The sequence below is a fragment of the Gloeophyllum trabeum genome (genome assembly GCF_000344685.1).
Source record: "Gloeophyllum trabeum ATCC 11539 unplaced genomic scaffold GLOTRscaffold_00007, whole genome shotgun sequence".
NCBI lineage: Eukaryota > Fungi > Basidiomycota > Agaricomycetes > Gloeophyllales > Gloeophyllaceae > Gloeophyllum > Gloeophyllum trabeum.
Genome location: NW_006920416.1, coordinates 976234 through 998151, shown reverse-complemented (window position 1 = coordinate 998151; position 21918 = coordinate 976234). Strand labels below are relative to the sequence as shown.

At 54.3% G+C, this 21918-nt stretch overlaps 9 protein-coding genes across 9 annotated transcripts; 3 read left to right on the top strand and 6 right to left on the bottom strand.

Annotated features, from left to right (window-relative positions):
- Positions 1 to 6997: 6997 nt before the first annotated feature.
- GLOTRDRAFT_42316 (uncharacterized protein) lies at positions 6998 to 8215 on the bottom strand (the record flags this gene model as incomplete). Its single annotated transcript, XM_007867942.1, has 6 exons — positions 6998 to 7248; positions 7306 to 7503; positions 7547 to 7623; positions 7689 to 7861; positions 7931 to 7963; positions 8012 to 8215. The coding sequence occupies 6 exons, from the start codon at positions 8213 to 8215 to the stop codon at positions 6998 to 7000; spliced, it is 936 nt and encodes a 311-aa protein (XP_007866133.1).
- Positions 8216 to 9076: 861 nt separating this feature from the next.
- GLOTRDRAFT_76540 (uncharacterized protein) lies at positions 9077 to 10408 on the bottom strand (the record flags this gene model as incomplete). The annotated part of the gene is made up of 3 exons (XM_007868185.1): positions 10337 to 10408; positions 10160 to 10230; positions 9077 to 10098 (listed from the first exon to the last, which is right to left on the bottom strand). The coding sequence occupies exon 3, from the start codon at positions 9998 to 10000 to the stop codon at positions 9077 to 9079; it is 924 nt and encodes a 307-aa protein (XP_007866376.1). The 5' UTR covers positions 10001 to 10098; positions 10160 to 10230; positions 10337 to 10408.
- A 323-nt stretch (positions 10409 to 10731) lies between these two features.
- GLOTRDRAFT_76535 (uncharacterized protein) lies at positions 10732 to 11852 on the top strand (the record flags this gene model as incomplete). The annotated part of the gene is made up of 3 exons (XM_007868184.1): positions 10732 to 10858; positions 10928 to 11115; positions 11174 to 11852. Exons 1-3 carry the CDS (start codon positions 10772 to 10774, stop codon positions 11850 to 11852), a joined length of 954 nt encoding a protein of 317 aa, XP_007866375.1. The 5' UTR covers positions 10732 to 10771.
- A 38-nt stretch (positions 11853 to 11890) lies between these two features.
- Positions 11891 to 14567, top strand: GLOTRDRAFT_138840 (uncharacterized protein). Its single transcript, XM_007868183.1, has 2 exons — positions 11891 to 14320; positions 14374 to 14567. The coding sequence occupies exons 1-2, from the start codon at positions 12151 to 12153 to the stop codon at positions 14382 to 14384; spliced, it is 2181 nt and encodes a 726-aa protein (XP_007866374.1). The 5' UTR covers positions 11891 to 12150; the 3' UTR covers positions 14385 to 14567.
- Positions 14568 to 14688: 121 nt separating this feature from the next.
- Positions 14689 to 16044, bottom strand: GLOTRDRAFT_93727 (Clavaminate synthase-like protein; the record flags this gene model as incomplete). The annotated part of the gene is made up of 5 exons (XM_007868182.1): positions 14689 to 14733; positions 14784 to 14872; positions 14939 to 15508; positions 15591 to 15703; positions 15767 to 16044. The coding sequence occupies 5 exons, from the start codon at positions 16042 to 16044 to the stop codon at positions 14689 to 14691; spliced, it is 1095 nt and encodes a 364-aa protein (XP_007866373.1).
- A 646-nt stretch (positions 16045 to 16690) lies between these two features.
- GLOTRDRAFT_138839 (uncharacterized protein) lies at positions 16691 to 17683 on the bottom strand (the record flags this gene model as incomplete). The annotated part of the gene is made up of 3 exons (XM_007868181.1): positions 16691 to 16802; positions 16852 to 17412; positions 17469 to 17683. 2 exons carry the CDS (start codon positions 17681 to 17683, stop codon positions 16902 to 16904), a joined length of 726 nt encoding a protein of 241 aa, XP_007866372.1. The 3' UTR covers positions 16691 to 16802; positions 16852 to 16901.
- A 72-nt stretch (positions 17684 to 17755) lies between these two features.
- GLOTRDRAFT_76531 (uncharacterized protein) lies at positions 17756 to 18836 on the bottom strand (the record flags this gene model as incomplete). The annotated part of the gene is made up of 4 exons (XM_007868180.1): positions 17756 to 18059; positions 18110 to 18262; positions 18314 to 18456; positions 18524 to 18836. Coding segments are annotated over 4 exons (823 nt in total), but the record flags the coding sequence as incomplete, so codon positions are not given.
- Positions 18837 to 18983: 147 nt separating this feature from the next.
- Positions 18984 to 20039, top strand: GLOTRDRAFT_129504 (HAD phosphatase; the record flags this gene model as incomplete). The annotated part of the gene is made up of 5 exons (XM_007868179.1): positions 18984 to 19068; positions 19126 to 19202; positions 19256 to 19294; positions 19347 to 19442; positions 19503 to 20039. 5 exons carry the CDS (start codon positions 18984 to 18986, stop codon positions 20037 to 20039), a joined length of 834 nt encoding a protein of 277 aa, XP_007866370.1.
- Positions 19649 to 21597, bottom strand: GLOTRDRAFT_76528 (lysophospholipase). Its single transcript, XM_007868178.1, has 7 exons — positions 21140 to 21597; positions 20879 to 21079; positions 20717 to 20815; positions 20613 to 20663; positions 20524 to 20553; positions 20392 to 20466; positions 19649 to 20327 (listed from the first exon to the last, which is right to left on the bottom strand). Exons 1-7 carry the CDS (start codon positions 21524 to 21526, stop codon positions 20193 to 20195), a joined length of 978 nt encoding a protein of 325 aa, XP_007866369.1. The 5' UTR covers positions 21527 to 21597; the 3' UTR covers positions 19649 to 20192.
- Between the last annotated feature and the right edge of the window lie 321 nt (positions 21598 to 21918).

The following is a 21918-nucleotide window of genomic DNA, read 5'->3' as shown; positions in this document are numbered from 1 at the left end:
AGCTGTATATTACCATAGTGCAGTCTTGGCAGCATCCTCCTGAATATTTCTGTGCTACTGTAATCTTGTCACTGGATCACTCCCTGTTAACTTCACATTTCATGCTCTGCTTTTCTTTTCCTTTGCAGCAGAGCTTCATTTTATCTTTTCCTTAGTCTATGTCATCACCCCTGTTGTCAGCCTCTAGTCATGATGAGCTACATAGCATGGTCTATACAGTTTTGAGTGATCTGAGTCTTAGTGAAGCCTGTCAGGCTTATGGCTACACCACAATGACCTGCTCAATCCCCTCCTTACAACTTACATAGGCTCTTCATGCCAAGATATCATCTTGTTTTCTGATCTTGGCGGAGCTGGTCCACCACGGATCACTTCTACTCCAATTCCTTGGAGCCTTGATCCTCTGGACAGCCACTGGATATTACATATCTGAATGCACACACATAACCTGTCTATATTCCTGCTGGTGTGGAAGGTGAAATTAGTAGTGTCATCAATTCTAAAAGCTACTGTATCTCCAACACCACCTTTTGTCTCCCCACCATATTGTGCAGATTGTGCAACCTTACTTGAGAAGCACTGGCTACCAGTGGATGTATACCTTGTGACTTATGCTGTTCAAAGTGCACAATAAAGCCCCCCCTGGAAAAGTTGCTCACCCCAGCACTTTCCCCAGTAATCAGGGAGTAGCAGTGTAAATGACTACAATATATGGTGTAATCCTGTCTCACCATAGGTAAGAGTGACAAGTGGCAGCATCACTTCCCACAAATATGTGGTGTATGAGTCTCATGATGATATGCACTAATACACAACAACCACAAAGACCAAGGAAAATAACCCAACACACCCAGTGGTATGGGTGGAGGCAGTCTAAGGTGACTGAATGGTAATAATAAAGTTCAAGGGTGAGGGGAGGAGTAAGGAGACATAGGGGAGTCCGTAGGAAGACCTAGAATAATAAAATCAAATCTTGAGGCCTAAAACAAACAACACTATGATGCTCCGGAGTATTTATGTCTGAAGATCACTAAAAGACCAGACCACAGGCACCAACACCTCTCGTAGGATTGTGCACGTGGGGTAGTACTTCTCTAAAGACATTTTGTTAATCTTATCTCATCGAATCACTCACCGGAGCTAATATTCGATGGCAGAGATATTGAATTTGATGAGTCAGGCCTACTGGCAAAGCTAGGATCAATTGTGATTTGCTAAGTCTGACATGTCCAAACTTCATGGGTTGCTGAGACTGTAACTCTGATATGCTGAGATGGTGAAGAACAACCTTTTTTTTACTTTACTTTACATTGTACATTTTATACTTCAGAAATGACCCTGCGCCGACCCGGAGATAAATAACAAATAATAGCTGCAACTCCCTAACCGCTCAGCACTCCTCTGCCGCTATACCATGCGCCATACGACTCCCTTGTCCCTCCATATGCTCGTCCTAGCCCCTAGAGGCTGTCCTGATGCATCGGTACCTGTCCTGATCCTTCCCATCATGCTGTGTGACATGCCAGTCACGTGAAAATTAACTCCGGCTGCTTGCTGACTGATGCTGGCCTCACGGTTGTGGATTTATGTCCGCAAGCTCAGTGATTTGACCGAGACAAAGGGGAGGAAGTGCTGGAAGTTGGGCGTGAGGATGACCCACAACTAGACAGGTGCCCATGGCCAACAGAGTTAATTCATCTTGAAGTTGCTTCCTGAGTCACTCCGGAGTGCCTGACCTCAGATCTAACTCATCGTAGGCATTTGCACTGGCCTCGAAGACGCTAGAAAGTCCAGAGTTAAATTGAAAAATCTTTTGGAAAAATCCTAGCATAGGGGCATGTGAGTGCAATGTCGAATGGACTCCAGATGAGGTGGGTAGGGACATTGAATTCATGATTTCTGGGGTCAGACGATCCTTGAGACTTATCAGCGGCAGATGGGTGTTGAGCCATCAAGGGAGTTATGGCCAGTATTTTTTATTTATCTGCAGGCAGTGACTCATTGAATTCAATATCTCTGCCATTGAATATTAGCTCCCATGAGTGCTGATTTAAAGAAATAAAATTCACAAAGCGTCTTTAGAGAAGTACTACCCCACGTTGATAAGCCTCAGGATTGTCTGTCCCCCGAAAACATGGACTCAGCACATCATACAAGCCCTCTGGAGCTTATTCGACACAGCACTCACACGCCTCTAGGCTTCCATGGGCTCTAAAGAATTGCTCTATTTAGCTCCGGACTTCCTAGCATCCTCGAGGCGTTGATAAGCCTCGGGATCGTCTGACCCCCGAAAACGCGGACTCAGTGTATCGTACAAGCCCTCCGGAGCTTATTCGACACAGCGCTCACACGCCTCTAGACTTCTATGGGCTCTAAAGACTTGCTCTGTTTTAGCTCCGGACTTCCTAACATCCTTGAGGCGTACACGGACCCATTCCACGATTTATCTCCACGAACAGGAGCTCCGGAGCGACTTAACCAATGCAACATCTAGATGAATTAGCTCCGGGGCCCGTGGGAACTTCTATCGAGGGGCGTCGTCCTCATGCCCACCCTCCAGCACTCACTCCCCCTCATTTCCGTCAAGATACCGAAGGTGCGGACGTATACGAGTCATCATGAGGTCAGCATCAGTCAGCAAGCGGCCGGAGGTAATTAGCACGTGACCGGCGCGTCGCACGGAGTGATGGGACCGCTTGGATCAGGTGGCAGAGCATTGAGGCGACCTCTAGGGGCTGGAAAGAGCAAGTGGGAGCACAAGAGAGTCGTATGGTGTATGGTATAGCGGAGGAAAGTGCTGAGCAATCCTGTGGGTAGCGGTGTTTATTTGTTATTTATCTCCGAACGGTCGCAAAGCCATTCCTGTAGTATAAATTGTACAAAGTAGCATACAGAAAAACAAGTTTCGACTTCACCATCTCAGAGAATTAGCGTTACGATCTCAGCGACCCGAGAAGTTCGAAAGCGTCGAACTTAGCGAATTATAACCGATCTTAGCTTTGCCAATAGGCCTGACTCGTCGAGTGAATTAGCTCCGCCATCGATTCAATTAGCTCCGGTGCGTCTCACATAGCAAAATAAAAATTAAACAAGTCCCTTTAGCGTTTTCTACTCCCGTGGGCCCGAACCTACACTCGGTTCCGTGGTTTGCGACTTTGTTTGCGACTTTTCGGAGATAAATACTCCGGAGCGTCCATTAGTGTTTGTTTCAGGCATCAAGGTTTTGTTTTATTTTTCTAGGTCTTCCTACGGACTACCCTAAGGCGTCTTACTCCTCCTTTCCCCCTCGAACTATTAAATACCCTTCAGTTGTCTCGGACCGCCTTCACCCATATCACGGGGTTTAGGTTTATTCCTTTTGGTCCTTGGTGATTGTTGTGTGTCAGTGCATATCAGCGTACACAGATCCATTCCACGATGTATCTCTGCGAACAGGAGCTCCAGGGTGACTTAACCAATGCGACTTTTAGATGAATTAGCTCTGGGGCCCGCGGACGCTTCTATCGAGGGGCGTCATCCTCATCCCCAACCTCCAGCACTCACTCCCCCTCGTTTCCATCAAAATGCTGAAGGTGCTGACGTATACGGGTCACCATGAGGCCAGCATCAATCAGCGAGCGGCTGGAGGTAATTAGCACGTGACCGGCGTGTTGCGCGGAGTGATGGGACCGCTTAGGGCAGGTGGCAGAGTGTCGAGGCGACCTCTAGGGGCTGGGACGAGTAAGTGGGAGCACAAGGGAGTCATATGGTGCATGGTATAATGGCAGCAAGTGCTGAGCAATCCTGTGGGTAGCGGTGTTCATTTGTTATTTATCTCCAGACAGTTGCAAAGTCATTCCTGCAGTATAAATTGTACAAAGTAGCATACAGAAAAATGAGTTTTTGCACTTCACCATCTCAGAGAATTAGCGTTACGATCTCAGCGACCCTTGGAGTTCGAAAGCATCGAACTTAGCGAATTATAACCGATCCTAGTTTTGCCAATAGGCCTGACTCGTGAGTGATTTATCTCCGCCGTCGATTTAATTATCTCAGGTGAGTCCTACATAGTGAAATAAAATTAACCAAGTCTCTCTAGCAATTTCTACCACTGCTGGCATGATCCTATGACAGGCGTCATTGCTTGCGACTTTGATTGCGACTTTTCGGAGATAAATACTCCGGAGTGTCAACTAGTGTTTGTTTCAGGCATCAAAGTGTTTGTTTTATTTTTCTAGGTCTTCCTATGGACTCCCCTATGTCATCTTATGCCTCCCCTCCCCCTTGAACTTTATTATTACCCTTCAGTCACCTTAGACCACCTCCACCCTCACCACTGGGTGTGTTTGGTTGTTTTCCTTGGTCTTTGGGGTTGTTGCGTGTTAGTGTAATCCTGGTCTGGATTACAACCATGATTTGACTTCCAGATTTGGACTCCACAACTATTTGCATTCACTATGGAGCTCATTGCTCTTTTGCACTACTTAGCTGTTTGGCTATCAACCATGGTCCTGTCTTTGCTTGCATAAGCCCTGGACCCCCAGTCAGGCTTGGCTGGAGAGCCAGCTTACAAAGGGTCATGCACCAGACACATTGTCCTAATCCTGTATGCAGTGGACCATACAAAATGAATGTGGAGTGCTAACTCTCCAGGAAAGAATGCATGTATGCAGACACATTTCCCATGATACTGTGGGACTCAGCTGAAAACACAATACCCACTAAACCTCCTTGTGGTTCCTGCGGGATGGTCCTGTGACCTGTGACTGAAGGCTGGCATCTGCTGAAGCAGACCCAGGGCCAGACTGGCATATCTACTGAGCCACCAACACCCAAAACCATTGTTATTACATATGACCTTCTCATCCTAATCTTACAAGGGATATAATTGAATGATGAAGATGAAGAATTGCTAAATGGGGATTTGAAAGAGTATCTACCATACATTAGGAATTCTTGAGGGTTAGAGACTATGATTCATCTATTGTAGATTGAGAAATAATATGAAGATGATGAGGAAAGAATCATACCCGGTACTTCCATGACAGCTCAGTGATTCTCAATGCAACTTCCTTCAGTTGTTCTTCACTTTTGTCCCTGCGTGACTTGAGAACCTTGACCCAATTCTCCCTTTTCTCCCATGCCTGTTTGATCTCTGTATGCATCCCCTCTAGCCGTCCTTGACCTCTGAGTACTGCTAAGACATGAGCTGCACGGTGTGCAACTTCTACATGTGTGGCATAGATACTGCAGCAGCCAGCTAGAAGAAGTTCTTGAATTGAGAGTATATAATGAGGTGAACAGGTCTACAGGAACATAAAAATACCTGCAGTTATAATCACAAAGGGGAGACTGTGTTGATTCACAGTTGCATCCTTAGTAAAGGCAGTTGTCAAGAAAAACTATTATTATATATGAATCATGACTCACTTTTATTGATAATGATTGACAAAGTGACTATCAATTCCCCAGTAAATAGGCATGGCTGGGGTATAAAATAAATTAACTACTTGTACCTTGATGGAGTTTGCAATTACACTGGAATACTGGAATTAGGGCCGCAACAAGGTTAGCACATGGTTGCTATATCACCTATGATTCATGAAGAATATGAACTTACACCCTAATGACCATCCCAAGTGCTTGTTATAGAATCCACTCACTCAGATCAGAAAAATACTTACAACCTGGGGATAATAACAAGGTTACTAGTAATAGTAGGTTTATACATTAGCTTGGGCACTTACAACCTGCAACAATAAGTACACAACTGTGATAGGTGAATGCTCAGCGTGACAATACCCACCTCCTATGTAGCAGCCATGCACCCATTAGTTGATGCTGGTGGGCATATCACTAGCAAATTGAGTAGTCCTTACATACTGGAAATGAGAGAAAAGAAGGCTAGTCAGCTGGTATGCATCTATGACCAATTGAATGAGAATATTTACACGCTAAAAAGGAACATATGTTTCATATACTTTTGGTGTTGTTGGGAAAGCTATATATTACTCACATGCTACCAAAGTGTGAAAAACCACTTATGTGGTAGACCTCATGATTATTGGTTGAGGAACTACACTCACATCCTATGAACAAAGTAACAAGCATCTCAGTTAATGTATGCCACCATCTTGCATAAAGCAACAATACTTGCACTCTGAAATGAAGTTATAGAGTAGTTAGTTGACACCTGTATAGTGTTAGATCTGAAAGCTTTTACTTACATACTGTGATTGATTTAACAGGTTAGTCAGCTATGCAGCTTTGACTCGACTATCTCAATGGTGCTTACATACTATGACAAGAAGGTCAGTGAAGTTAGCCAACATGCCTCAGCATACATAGGCAGATACAGAAGCTTACACCCTGAAGACATTCATGCCAATTAGGTCAATATTATCAGTATTATCAGAGCAGCCAGCACAAGCCAGTACATACAATCTGTTATTTGAGTAGTTCAGTCAGTCTACATGTCATTGTACTTGACAACAGGGTAAGAATACTTACAATCTATAACACAAAGCATCAACCAGTCAGTATACATACCCTTACCATGACCAACAGAGATAGTATTCACATCCTAAGTTCAAAGCCACAGGTTAATATCTGACATCTATGCATTGTTAAAACTAATAGCATATACTCACACACTAATAGCAGGCATATTCTCTTAGTCAAGTCACACCCATGTGTATTACTGGAATATACCACATACTATAAGAGATAATTATCAAAGTTACTTCATCAAGGACCACAATGAAACTCTTACTGCCTATAGGATTAACGTGTAAAAACTTGGTCATAAGCTGGAGGATTTCAAAAGAAAAGAACTGCTGACTGTCAGCCAATGTTATTATACCATATAAGTGAACTACCACTATCTGCACATTAGTGGGAACACAAGCCTAATGGGTGATAATATGACTTACACCATACAAAAGGAAAGTATATGATTCCCTGTGTCATAAGTGCTTCTACATCAATGTCTCCTTTCTTGGATACTGTTGGTGACGATTCAGTTGGAAGATACTTGAGAATGAAAACATAACACACTGGGCTTCAAGGATAATATTTCCCTATCAAACCATGAGCATTTTTCTCCAAGATCTCTCAGCATCCTAGTATCATACCTGACAGCATGTTCTGCTGCTAGTTTATCTGCGACAGTCTGCCTTGAAATAAAAAATCTCTTCACAGCAGCATCATCTAGAACCTCTGCTGTGACTCTTGACAGCTGATTGCAGTTCCCTTCTGGCTTGTGCATATCTAGCAGATCAGGTAAGACATCCAGGCTGTCACATCCTGCCCCACATCCTTACTTACCTCGCAGATACACAATTGCCCTCGGTGGATAAGGTGTATGCAGTATATCCTGTAATTGTGGAGCAAAGCAGGTCTCTGCATATCCAGGTGCTTCTTCCTTAGCTTGCAATCTGGTCCGGCCCTGATGTCTCAGAAGATTATTGGCTTTCTGGATCTGCACATCCCACTTGGTGAAGATGACAATCACTGGAACTGTCACTCCAATCATTAGCTGTGTATCTACATCATGAGAGGTACATACTCCCAAATGTGTTATGCTTGAAGAGTTCCAGCTCAGGTTCCCCGAGGACTCTGTCCTGGCCAGCAGGGATGCAGAACCTTCATGAGAGGCAGGTGATCACATCCTGCCATGATCACACCAATAAATGGACTGAATTCCTCACCATATTGCATGCAACCTATCAGCAAGACTAAGCTCCCCTGACCGCTGATGGATGAACTCAAGCATGATGTTGGACTCCACAGTGGAGCCCGACTCAAAGCCCATGGAATCATGGAAGACAAAGCTTGGATTACTCTGGTACGTGATCTCGTGGTTTATGACATGCAACCCACGCTACAGTGCACAACTCGTAAGCCACGGGATACTACTACATTCCTTCTTTATAGCTAGACCCTCACTCACCTGGGCACTCGGGTTCAATGTTGATGATGACACCTAACCCGGGATCAGCCCTGCTTTGTACAGTACAAGCTCGTGACTTACAGTCTGCCCCTGGGCATTGCGGACCACGGCCTCCTCGTCAGACTGGCAGAACTTCTTGATGAGCGTTGTCTTTCCAGCATTCGCAGGGCCGACAATGAGGATCCGGAAGCGACTGCAAACATGGCGAATGATAGCAGGGTCGAGGCCCTGGCTGCCAGCAACAACTTGGCCGGCAATGTCTATGTCTCTCAGAGCTCCCTCCATTCTAGATTCGGATGCGGTGGTTGCTTCGGTAGGCATCCGCAAGGACGTGCTCACAGCAGAGTACGGGATAGCGGGGGCTGGCGAAGCACCCAGCGATAAGGGATAGTCGGGTCTATAAAGCGGACTATACATAGACAGTTCATCAAGCGTCTGACGTCGCGCTCCCACTTACAGGGCCCTGCTGTGGCAGGTATGTTCATCCGCTGTTGAGACCTTATACCTATCTAGAACACAAAGCCCGGCGCTACCCTTATCGGCTAGCGCAGAGGCTAAGAGCGTGACAGCTACCTCAGTGGCGTCGGGCATGGCAAGATCTGAGTCGTTCCACGGATGAAAGCGATTGCAGGGCGGTGTTGAGTAGATGAGACCTGCGCAGCTGCGTACGAGACACTGGAAGTAGCCGTGGAGCAGTGGGAATATCGTCCGCACTCCACAAACCATCAATCGAATGATCTGTGTGAGCGCGGGCTCGCCATGCGGGTCGTACGTGAGCGCTCACCAGGTCCTGGCAACCATTGGCACGCAACATCACGAACCCGCAGCAACAGCCTGGACTTCTTCGAACATCGCCCAGCCAATAATCGCGCAACACCTGATCGAAAGCATCCTTCAGCCTAGCGCCCGGAACCAAGAACAACGACACCCACATCATTCTTGAATACGCCCGTCCTAAGGCCATGGGGACAGACAGGAAGTGTGGGCCCCGGTGAGCACCAAACCCATGTAGCTGTGTTCACGGGACACCAACTGCGACATTGCTACAAGTTGCAATGGCGCAGTAGGAATAACATGCACAGCGTACAATCTAGGGACCGACATCTGAGAGTAAACTCACCATACGCGCTCGCTCACCAAGCCCACCTAGGCACCAGCAGCCATCGCCTGGAACGCGTCCCGGAATTCCTCAAACGTCGTGTGACCGATAATCGCGAACAGGACACGATCGAAGATGTTTTTGAACCTGGCGCCGGGCGCACACAGCAACTCCGCCCATATCCTGGCCACAGTCGCCACATCGTTCTTGAACACGCCCGTGCCAAAGCTGCCAAGGACCAACTCCGCTACGCCCTGCTGCTCGAACAGAAACAAAATCCTACCCATGCGCTCTTTCATCGCGCGTGCGATCTTCGTCTCCTCCGCTTGGCCGGCAGTGCGGCCCCACAGCGTATTGCGCGCGACGCCCGCGTTGACCGCTGCGCTCGTGACGACGTCGACCTCGACGGGCGGGAGCCACGCGCCGGCGTCGTCGCGGACGAGCGCGACGCCCGGCGAGAAAACCATCGCATGCGAGTAGTACCCGCCCTTCCCGTCCTTATTGTGCAGCGTGTAGAAGCGCTGCGCGGGCTCGGTAAGGAGCGTCGGGTAGAGATTTGACGAGCGCGCGAGCGATTCTTCCTGCGCCTGTGCGCCGGTGAGAAAGCCACCGCCGGGCTTTTTCGCGGAGGCGAAGTTCAGCACGCCGATGCGCCCGTCGCTGGAACGGCCTCTTTGGGTGAAGAGGAGCCGCGCGCCGTCGAGCGTGGATACTTCGAGGAAGGAGATGTCGGTCGATAGCGTGCCCGGCGGGACGAGGCGCGGGGCGGTGGACCATGCTGATAAAACCGCGGAGTCGGGCGGGTAGTAACGTGTATTCTGCGTCGAGAACTGCGTGCGTCGGAGGAGGGAGTACGTCCGGCCGTCATCCGAGGTGTAGGACCCTGCTGAGACGGCGTCGAGGGTTTCTTCCGCGAGTTTACGCAGCCGCGTACGTCTGTCGCTGTGCGCCGGGCGGGCTGGGGATGTCATTGCTCTAGCTTTGATGTGTTTTGGCCTGGGTTTCGTCCTTGAGATGAGGGTAAGACGGGCCACGATTAGGAGGTTTGGACGTCAGCCTGCGATAGTTCCTGCATCGCCCCGCTTCTCATGAGGTGACACAGTTCTCGCTACCGAGCTCGTGAAACTCACGGGTAGAGCGACTACAATCACCGTCATGCGAACAACAGTTTCTAGGCAGGGTCCTGGATAATACAACCTGACTACATGACGATTAGCACGATGTAGGCTTCGCAGCTGCGCAGCGATGTCAATAGTAAGCCCACGACGACGTCGAAAGCTGTGGAGATGGGGTGTAAATTGACGTACACAATCACAAGTCCTCAGAACAATGCCTCAATGCCACATCATGCATCAAGCTGCATTCACTGCCAACGTCGCGCCGTACAGAATGCAAAGCTGCATTTGGACGGACAGAGAGCGAGCAATAGGGGAATTACCAAAAGCAGCTGCAATAGCACTTTCAACGCTCTTGCCAGTCTTGCCACAACCCTCTATCGCCTTGCCATTGCCTGGAACAATGTCGCAGAACAATTCCGTAGGCTGGTCGTGGGGACCGCATGCCCGCCCTGCCATCAAGCAGGGCGTGTTTGCGGCTCTTACGTCCGTCCATTCTTCTGGAACACCCCATATAACATGCGGCCAACACGTGTGATGCGCCGTTAACTCTGCACGAAAACCCGCCGTCTCTTCGCGCAGTACCACCACCCCACCCCTTCATTCCACCCACCCATCGCATCCGCAATGGCGACACGCAACGGCGACTCGATGCCCGAGAAGATCAGGCGGCACGACTCGTACTACATCATGACCGGCGATATCGTGTTCTTGGTATGTGGGCACTTCATATACTGCTTAAATTAATGGGCCCGGGGCCGACGCTGATCGTGCTCGTCACAGGTCGAGCACCATCTCTTCCGAGTTCACAGATATTTCTTCGAGCGCGAATCCCCTGTCTTCCGAGAGAAGCTCGCGCTCGCGACGCCGCCCGGCCAGTCGCCGCGTGGGACGTCCGACGCGAACCCCTTTCCCATCGAGGATGCAACGAGCGTCGACTTTTCCCGCTTTCTTTGGGTCTTCTACAACCCGTGAGTCTCGCGCTACCTCCTTTGCCCCGCGTATATCGACTAATACCCTGCAATACAGCCTGTACTCGCTGTACAACGCCTCCATCGAAGAATGGACCTCCATCCTCAAGCTCGCCTACCTCTGGCGCTTCGCCGAGGTCAAGAAGCTCGCCGTGCGTGAGCTCGAGAAGCAGTACATCGCGCCCGTGCCCAAGATCGCACTTTACAACCGCTACGACGTCGACCGTAATCTCCTCCTCCCGTCCTACTCTGTCCTCACCACGCGCGACGAGCCCATATCGATGGCGGAGGGCATGGACTTGGGCCTCGAGACGTCGCTGCTGCTCGCGCGGGCTCGTGAACTGGCCAGAGGCAAGGAGGGCCGCCGCGCGAGCTCACCGGTGACGATCGAGGACTCGGAGGTGCAAGGGCTGCTTACGGACGTGTTCGCGCTCAAGGACGTGCCCTTCCGCCCGACGTCGCCCGCCGCCGTGCGCGTCGACACCTCCGCCATCTCTGCCTCTAACACTACCGCTGAGACCCCAACCGGCACTAACGCGCCCGCGACCCCCGCGAACGGCCTCGCTGCGAAGCTCTTCGGTGCGGGTGCCCCGCAGAGCCAGTACAACTCGAATCCGGCCTCGAGCCTGTCCCCCGGTGCGGGTGCGGGCTGGGGGTTCTCCGCGGGGCAGAACCCCAAGTCGCCCACGAGCACAACGACGACACCAGGTGCGAGGGTATTCTTTCCCACGGTATAATGATTATTCCGATGACTGACGCGGCGCATGCAAGGTAGCGGTGGCGGTAGGAACAGCTGGGGGAACCGCAAGTGATCTCCCCTTGACTCCCACGTCGAAGGAGGAGGGGGCGGAGGGGGTGCGGGACGTACAGGCTAACGGAAAAGATTCACATACAACTACGCAAAATATCGGAAACGGACACGGACTTGGAGACGGCTCTCTTGTTTATACGCACACGCACGATGTAACTGGTAACTGCAATGGTGATGAACCTGGAAAACTCGATGTTTCTCCTACTGGCGACGACAATACCAACATGCAATCATATACGCAATCTCAATCTCAATTTCAAGCTAGAGCTGGCGCAGACTTGATCGAATTGGAACTCGGGGGCGCGGGCTCGAACCCGGTGAACGAGAACGAGAACGCGGGCGCGGGCGCCGAGGAGAAGGAGGCGGGCGACTCTGAGGAGAATGAAGCGCCGGTGGTTTCGATTGCTGGTGTGGAGGTGAAGGACGAGGAACCGGCTGCTGGCAGCGAGGAGCCGTCGACACCGACAGGCCTCGGTGGTGATGACGCAGGGCGTCAGGACGGCGGGGAGAAGGCGAAGAGCGAGGAGGTGGCTGGCGGGGACGGAGACGCCAAGGTTCAAGAGCCTACAGCGACGGAACCCGAGCTCGGCGCTGCTCCCTCTCAGGCTGTTCCCTCGCCTCAATCTAGCGGTGCTTCGGAAGAGCAACGGCAGGACGACCCAGCGGACGACAAAGACGACGGGAAGCAGAGCGCCGACCAGTCCTTCGCGACCGCTTCAGAGCAAGCTGAGCACAAGCCAGACTCGCTCCTTGTCCCCGGCACCCAGGAGGAGAACGCCACCGACGGTGAGGCCAGCGACGCGACCGCCGCTGAGTTCGAGGACTGGGAGTCGACGACGGAGGGCCCGCTAGGCGAGGACCAGGTCTTGGACGAGCCGGAAGCGGCGCCCGAGGCGAAGGACCAAAGTGGACCGTCAGAGCCTGCGATAGCCGCATCCGGCGAGGATGAGAACAAGGCGCAAAGCAATCCTTTGGGAGACGCTGAAGGTCAAACATCGGAGCCTATGGCGGCAGCAGTCGACGTGCGACAGGGCGAAGACGAGGACAAGACGCAAAGCCGCCCTTCGGACGTGCCAGAGATCTTGATTTCCACTGCGGAGAGCCCGACGACTACCCCCGAGGCCTCTGGCGATAACGTCGATGCGACCGTCCCTACGGGAAACACGCCCACGGCCGAGGTGCCTACTCCAGAGGCGTCGACCACGACAGAGGTGGAAACCACGGCTGTCGACAAACCAGAGGAAACGCAGGACCAAGAAGTCGTCGAGCCCAGCGCGGAGAAGGTCTTGCCCGCCACTCCAATGGAGAATATGTCTGAGGCAAAGGTCGAGGAAGGAGGGGAGTCGGGGCTGGGTGACGAAACCCTCTTGGACGTCGATGCTGAACCTAGTGCCGCTGCGAAGTCGCCCGAAGCTACCTCCCCGAGCGCCGATGCCAGCTTGGCCGCTGCTACTGCCGATGCGCCTGCAACACCAAATCCGGACGGTCAGCCAGAGACTCCTTCGGCGGTCGTCCCCGCGCAGGCGTCTAAAGAAACTCAAGGAGATTCCGCCGCGTTGCCCTCGCAGCAAGCTTCGCCTGAGAATCAGGAGGCGCAAAGTAGCTCTTCTGGCACCCCCGTAGGAAACATTGCTGAGGCTGCAAGTGACGATCTCGTCGCCTCCGTGGATGTAAAACAAACCGAGGACCGTCTTGACGCTGAAGCTCTCGTATGTTCGGGCGCCACGCCCACTGCGGAGACACCAGTGGAGACTGCTGGCGAAGGTGCGCCCGAGGTCGTCGGTGAAGCTGCTGAAGACGACCAAGTGAATGGGGAGGAGGAGGCTCAGAACGAAGGCGCAGAAAAGGAAGAAGGGACTAAGCCGGAGGAAAGTGTTAATGCTCTTGAAGAGCGGCCGCCCCCTAGCCTCAAAGGCAACGCTCTCAAAAAGTGGAAGAAGAAGCAACGGGATCGGGCTGCTGCACTAACATACGCAGCAGACGACAGCCGGCCGGCTTCGAGAGCCGAGCCGCAGACCCCGGGTGGTGGCGACGATGACGAGCAGGGTTGCGGAAATTATAAGCAAGACGAAGCAACCAAACAACCGCAGGAGTCCGGAGGAGGTGCTATTGACGAGCAGCCCCAGGCTGCTCGCAAGGAGTTGAAGGCGTGGAAGAAGCAGCGGGAGGACAAGAAGGGTCAGGCCGCCACACCAAACGACACTATTACCTCTCCAGGACCATCCAAGGGAGAAAAACCTCCGTCAAACCTCAAAGGAAAGGAGCTGAAGCAGTGGCATGAAGAGCGAGAGCAACAGCATAAGCCAGCAAAAGATGGTAAAGGTGCTCAGGACGATCCCAAGGGCAACACGGACATCAAATCCTGGATCAAGGGTCAGAGGAATAAAAAAAGCGGTGAGCCTTGTTACGAGCGACCGCGTTTGAGACTCGATATTGAAAGCCTCTAGGACGTCCGTGACAGTAGTTCCGTAAATCTAAGCCCGCCTAGACTGGACGACTCTCGACTTCTCGCATTGCATCTTACACGTACACGCACCTCTATAGTTACGTACCTCTACGACACTAATGGTCTTACGGTCCCCGACGAGTCTTATGTATATACCATGACAATGATGATACCGCTGCGCCTGCTGGACTTCGGGACAAAAGCATGGGTATCTAGACAGAAATCGCCACCCTCGGCGTGGTCGCGCAGCATGTAACAGGTTTCTTTCCGGATAATGCTAAGTAGCTTGGACGCCTACGGTGTGCGCCCCCCAACCCTATTCCGAGTCCTGCGTTGTCTGCGCAAACCGCAGTCTTACCCACTAAGATACGTTTTAAGCAATGTCACTTTGCACTCGAAGATAGCTCTTACCTCCTCACACGAGATTGGCTCATACTTGGCCGGATGGTCATCATCCATACAACTCGGTAGCACCCCACACGTCTCGTTGAAGTTGAATCCTATGGTTTCCAGGTCAGTATTGGTTCCTCGTGAAGCGGCACATCCCACAGAAGCTGAAAACCCACCAAAAAAGAACGGCATCGAATATCTCTCCCTCATACCCGCATTCTTCGCGCGGTGCACAGTCGACACAAAGCGGTCATTCGTAATCCGCATCAAATAATCCCCAATATTCACCACGAACGTCCCCGGGATCGGGCGCGCATTTATCCATTGCCCTTGCCTATCCAATACCTGCAGCCCACCATTGTCGTCCTGCCACAATATCGTGAAGCACTGCAAATCTGTATGCGAGCCGATCGACACCGCGTCCTCCTTCGCCACCACATCAGCCGGCAGCGCGGGGTAGTAGTTCAGCGCGACCGCGGCGTCCGGGTGCGACGTCTTCTCGTCGAAGTACTCTTCGGGCAGGTCGAGCGCCAACGCGAAGACGCGAATGAGCCTGCGCGCGAGCGCGAGGCACGCGCGCCAGTACGCGAGCACGGCGGGCTTGAACTGCGGGAGGTTGGACGTGTGCTCCCAGACGTACTCTTCTGCACGGAAGCCTGCGCGGATGTGTGCCGGGATGGCAGCGAGGTTGGGCACCGCGGGGTCATATCGCGGGTCGTACCGCATGCCGAAGCTTTCTCTGTAGTCTGCGGAGTAGCGCGCAGGTGGAAGGAAGGAGGGGCGGGGGTGAGCGTGATGGGGAGAGTCGCGGGCGGGGCTAGGACGCACCGACCGATTCCGTCTCGTTCACGCGCGAGCTCCCCGGCGCGTTCCAGCCGTTGAACCACTTCGACCGCTTCTGGTTCACCCTGTCCTTCACTTCCCGCGGCTGCCCGAAGAACCTACCGCCCGCCCATCAGCACACCCCACTCCCCTCGTACAGCGTCCCACTTCATAGCACTCACATCTTCGCCTGCGCCAGCGCATCGTCCACCACCGCCTGCGGAATCCCGTGCCCCGTGATGTAGAAGAACCCGATGGTCACCGCGGCCTGCCTGACCTGCTCCGCGACGGCCTTGCGCGCGGCGAAGTCGCCGTAGATGCCGGAGATGTCGATGATGGGGATGTCGTCTGCGGAACAGTCGCGCGGGGGCGCGTTCAGGACCGTGCGGTGGACGGGCCCGTAGGCGGTGCGCAGCTTGAGCTGGTGAGTCTCGACGGGGGCGAGGGTGGTGGTGGCCATCGGGGGCGTGATGAGGGTTCGACCCGTGGATGCGGCGCATGATAGTCCTTATCAGCGTACAGTGCATGAGAGTAGAAGAGCACGAGTGCATATCTGCCCTGCCGTAACCATTATCTGAATCCTAAAATAGCACGAGTTAGGGTCCGGAAGACAAACCCAAGGGCACAGCGGGGTCTCATAGCACCCCCGCAGACATAACAACTGGACATTCTGTACAATCTGTTATTTCTGAGGGTGTGCAACGAGGAAGCTGCCATGTGTGGTCTTCGGTAGAGGGCACGAACAGACAGAGCCTGCACAGTAGGCCACATCAGATAGGATCTGGTAAACCGGGTGCATCTGCGGACAAAGGCGTGTTCCTTATAAGCCATAATGATGAACGGTATGAAAGCCGCTTACGCTGCTGCATCGAATACGCTTATCAATGCCAATGGGCAACTTGAGTCAGTGAGTGATCATGACGGCCAGCGAGGTAGTATCTGTATCCCAAACTAGCACGAGTTGGCGTCAATATATGCGCCTCTCCGTGTACATGTTCGCCACGCTGTCGGCCGCGGTCCGGGAGATAAACCAAAGCCATTGCAGCGTCTCAGAGCACACCCGCAGACATAACAGCTGGACATTGTGTACAATCTGTGATGTCTGAGGGTGTGCAACGAGAAAGCCGCCGTGCGGGGTGTCCGGTACAGGCATCGATGGATCGAGCCTGCACCGCTACATAACGCCTGATCTTGTAAAGCGACGAGCATGCAGAATATCTGTGGAGGATGTTGGCTGTAAGCCATGAACATTACAGAAACCACATACACTGCTGCATATAATAAACTTTTGCTCTCCCCCTTCTCACTAATCAACCCTCACCCCTGCAGCACCGGCCCACTCTTCCACCTCTGCATCGCCGCCGCCTTCTTCCCAGTAAACGCCTCCCAAATCTCCGCATTCGCCCGCTCAAGCGGCACCTCCTGCCCCCTAATCCGCGCGCCGCGCAGCTCCATCCAGTACTCCCCCTCCCTTCCGCGCAGCCGCAGAATCACCTCGCTCATATCCCTGCCGGGGCTGAGCCTGCACTCGCCCAGCGTCGTCCGGATGCCGCTGGACGCGCCGTGGACGGGCGTCTGGATGAACACTTGCGCAGAGTGTGAGGGCGACGGCACGATGTACACCCTGCGCACCGCGCGCCCGCGCAGCCGCACGAGCGCGCTCGCGAAGCCGAGCCCGACGGCGAACTGCCCCGCGGCGAGCGCGAAGCGCTGCCAGGCGGGCCGGAGGACGTAGTTGGGCTGGACGTGCGCGTCCTCGCCGGCGAGCTCTTTCTGCGCGGGGTCGGGCCATGTCCAGTGGTTCCAGGCGGTCTCGGCCATCGAGGAACTGCGGGAAGAGGGGGATGTGAGCAAGGTGGAGGTGGGGAAAAGAGGAGGGCGTACCAGAGGAAGAGGTCCATGCCGACGAGGGGCCATGTCCAGCGCGCCCACCACACGGGCTTGCCTTCGTAGACTAGATGTCGTTTGGTGGCCGCATCGAGGAGGGTGGACGGTTGGCGGCCGAGGAGGCGGCGGGACCACGTTCCAAACGCAGACCACATGCGAGAGGGAAGGAACTGGAGTGCGCTCAGCCACCGCACAGTTGCGGTCAAGCTCATATGAAGGCGCCTTGTTGTAAACGTATACTCAAGGCGAGTCTTGCCGGCATTCACAAACTTGAACAAAATAAAATCCAACAAAGTTTCGCCCGAGTCCGTATGCACGTAGTCAAAAATATACTTTCACTATAGTAATACCGCGAACAGCTGCAACTCGAACCACTAGTACCCAGCCGCGCCAGGCGCCGCGTCGCCCTCGCGCTTGAGCCGGAGCAGCACCTCCTTGAAGCGCGAGAGGTCAGTCGTGCCGGGCCCCGTGCGCGCGAGCGTCTTGCTCTGCGAGTTCTGCAGCTCGACGAGGTCGCAGATGCGCGACCACGTCGTCCCCGCGGACAGGCTCTCCTGCATCGCGTCCAGGAACTCCGCCTCGTGCTCCCTGCTCGGGGTGAGTATACGCGGGCGGGAAGCGTGGCGAGGAATACGCACTTGTTCTCCCGGATCTGCCGCTCCTTCTTTGCGTTGTAGTCCTCGTAGAACGAGTCAATCGCGCGTTCGGCCCGCGCGATGGTCTCCTCGCGCTTCTGCTTCGCCGCCTCGTCGCGCGCCTTGATCTCCTCGGCCTGCCGCTCCCGCCATTGTCTGCAGGCGCCTAGGTCAGCCCTATATCCATGACGGATCCAGTGCACCTACTTGATCACCTCGGGCTCGTCTTCCTGCAGCTGTTGGTTCAGGATGGGGGTGGAGGTGTACGGCGAGGGCTGCGGGCGGGGCGCAAAGGTGGGCAGGGCACCGAACGTCGGCTGCTGCTGTGCAGGTGGGGGAGAGAGTGTTTGCTACATAGATCCCAACAATCCGGTCAGACGGGGTATATGGTATATAAACTACAACTGCAAAACGCACCTCTGGAACCTCGATATCCGGAAACTGATCCTCAAACTTCTCAATCTCATCATCCCCCGTCACCTTCACCTCCGTCACCCTCTCCTGCGGCGGCTCGAAGCTGTCAAAGTCGAACCCTGTATTGCTGGTACCGCCCACGGTCGCGGCAGGCAGCGGGATGTCGCCCTCGCCGTCGAGCGAGATGTCGGGGAACGCAGACGCCGCGCGGTCGACGTCGATGTCGCCGTCGAGCCCCGCGCCGCCGCCGCCGCCCGCGGCGCTGCTGAACTCGTCGCCGAGGAGCTCGCTCTCGCGCGCGAGGAAGTCGGTCATGGTTTGGTCGTTGCTGGCGGGCGTGCGTGACGCGTGCTGCTCAGTGTAGCTGCCTCGTGCGAATGACATACCCTTTTCGGAGTGTGTTTGCGAGAGCACACCCGGGCCTCGAGTCTTTCGAATTCGCAGAACCTCGACGGCGGGTGGGATGCCGCTGAACGTGCCCGGGATCCTCGTCCCCTTCCAGCTCGTATTCAAGCCCCGTCTCGTCCTCCCGCACATCGCCGTGAAAGGTGCGACGTGACAATAACCCCAATGCTACTGTTTGCTAAGACCCGCGTTACAGAAAGATATCCGCCGGCTCGACTTCCAGGCTCTGCGCGATGCGGGCTACCGCGCCGCGGTGTTTGACAAGGACAACTGCTTGGTACGTCTCGCAATACCCGTTTTTACTTCGGTAGGTGTGACCCGGATGCGCAGACGATACCGCACGAAGATACACTCGTGCCCGACCTGCAAGTGCGTTTTGACCACTCATACGACTACTGTCGGCGCTGACAAGAGTGTGTAGGGGGCATGGAAAGAGTGCAGAGACACCTTCGGCCGTGAAAACGTCCTCGTCGTGAGCAACTCCGCCGGGACGCGGCAAGACCCCGGCGGCATCCAGGTGCGCGCTTCCTCCCCCCCACCCCCCTCTTCCCATCTGACCCGTCCCCCCTGTACGCAGGCCGAATCCGTCTCCCACCACCTCTCCGCGCCCGTCCTGCGTCACGCGACGCCGAAACCGGGGTACGCCTGCATATCCTCCATCCGCGCGTACTTCGCCTCGCTCCCGCGCCCGCTGCGCGATAGCGAACTCGTCGTCGTGGGCGACCGCGTCTTCACGGACGTCGTGTTGGCGAACCGGATGAACGGTAGGCGCCGCTTCTTTTCGCGCCGGAAAGCGGAGGGGGGAGGGGAGGGGGAGGGCCCCCTGGCGGTGTGGACGACGGGCGTGTGGGCGCGCGAGAGCATGTTCATGCGCTGGGGCGAGAGGCAGCTCGTCAGGGCTGTTGAGAGGTGGGTCGCGCGGAAGCCGGTGCGCGACAGCGGGATGTTCGTCAAGCCCGATGTGGTGACGAAGGATGCGCAGGAGAAGAGGGGGATTACGAGCAGATTGCTAGCGCGGATGTTCGGCAAGCCCGAGCCTGGTGGGGAGGAGAAGAGGGGGATCGGGCGGAGGCTGCGGCATAAGTGGGGAAGGAGGATAGCTGTCGTGTCCTGATTGATTGATACGTGCACGCCGGTATATGTACGGGCTTTTGATAATGCATCCCTGCTCCCTCTACTCGAAAAATTCTCCGTGCTGCGCTGGTCGGTAGTATACAAAGGGTGTGCTCGGCGAAATGGGGGTACGTATCGGTACCAAACGCGATCACTACAACTTCGCCCTATCTTCTCTACTCCCCTCTCCCTCAGCAGACCTCGCCTTGATCCACTCAGCAGCTTCCCTGACCATCTGGTCGCTCACGCCCTCGGGCACCGTCTCGTGCCACGGCTCGTGGTATGCGCCCTAGAACAGGAACGGAGCCGTTGTCAGTCTTATATGCGCAGGCGGGTGTGATGAAGAGACGGACTGGGTAGAGGTTGATTGTCTTGTCCTTTGCGGGGACTCGCTCGATGAATTCTTGCGAGGCTTTGGGGTCGGTGACCTGGGAAATATCAAGGTTACTGGACTGCCACGAGATCGTGTTACATGGAAGACGTACTTCGTCAGCTGTTCCGTGGAAGATCAGGAGCTACACAACGGCGTGGGTGTTAGTATTGGTAGTGATACAGACGAGGGAAGAATGCTCACGGGAAGGTTGACGGGCCAATTCTTGTAATCTCGGGTAACAAGCAGCGCGCCCTAGGCAATACAAGTGTGAGTGCATATTGATTGGTGATGCAAGGAGCACGCACCCCTTCCAGCATGTCACTGACGCCCTTCAGGCATCCGACGTACTTGACAAAACTGTCCGCCTTCGCAGCTTCCACGACGGCTGGGTTATGCGAGAGTTGCTATGCAGTGCAAAGTCCGGACGTCACGGTTGAATTCATTCCAGCGTAAGCCGAGAGACTCACCTCCGCCTTTACTTCAGCGGGGATGGTCATGTACGGCATGACCTTGCTCGCCTTCCCGCCGACCCATTTCAGCACGCTCGAGGCCGGGGTGGTCTGGCGCAAGAGAGGACTGCACGCGATCACGCCTGAGAGGAGCGAGACGGTCGACGCCGAGGGCGGCGCCGACGTGCGCGTATTGAACGCTATACACAACCCTCCCCCCTTTACACACCCATCAGCATCCAAACACGTCTGACCACACCCACCCACGCACCCACGCACCATAGAATGCCCCATCAAGAACAGCGGCAGCGCCCCAAACTGCTCCCGCGCATGCTTCACCATCCACTCCACGTCCTCGAGCTGCTCGCGCCAGCTCGTCTTCGCATACCCGCGGTTGCCCGTGTCCCGCCTTTCCTTGCCCTTCTCGTCCAGCGCCGTCCGCCCGAACCCGCGCTGGTCGTACGCGAACACCACTAGTCCGCTACGCGCGAGCGCGGCGTGGAAGTCTGTGTAGCGCGCGACGTGGTCGATGAAGCCGTGCACGAAGACGACAACCGCGGAGGGCGGGGAGGAGGAGGGCGGCTGGTAGGTGCGCGTGTAGAATTTGGTGGATTGTGGGCCGGGGAGGTAGGCGTCGGTGAAGGGTTGGGGATGTGTCTCGGTCATGGTGGACAGCGGGCGGGGCAGCGTCGGTGCCAGTGGGAACCCAGCTCGGGGACGCTCATGATGGAATGCGGGGAAGCGGCTGTGCGGGGAAGCTGATCCGGAGGCTATAAACAAGCTTCGGGGCCGGACCCGTTCGAGTGCTTTCGTTTGTCTGGAGACTACGCGGGCTGGTCCGAGCTTCCACATTGTGCACGTCTAGTCAAGCAGGTGTGGCGGAATACGAGCAGATTTTTGCTCGGTGCTTCTTGGCGGCAAAACGGTCGCTCGTGAACTTGAACATTAGCAGTACTCTACAAGACAACGCCCCCCACCCTCAACAACCGACACAGAAATAAAGCAATGATAATCATAAGCTACGTCAGGATTCCGCATTCTCATTACAAGCCGACTTC

Coding starts and splice junctions, on each gene's coding strand:
- GLOTRDRAFT_138840 (XM_007868183.1), top strand. CDS start 12,151: ATGCAATCATATACGCAATCTCAATCTCAATTTCAAGCTAGAGCTGGC.
- GLOTRDRAFT_76528 (XM_007868178.1), bottom strand. CDS start 21,526: ATGACCGAGACACATCCCCAACCCTTCACCGACGCCTACCTCCCCGGC. Junction 21,080..21,139: donor TCTTGATGGGGCATTCTATG/GTGCGTGGGTGC, acceptor GGGTGTGTAAAG/GGGGGAGGGTTGTGTATAGC. Junction 20,816..20,878: donor CCGCTGAAGTAAAGGCGGAG/GTGAGTCTCTCG, acceptor TGCACTGCATAG/CAACTCTCGCATAACCCAGC.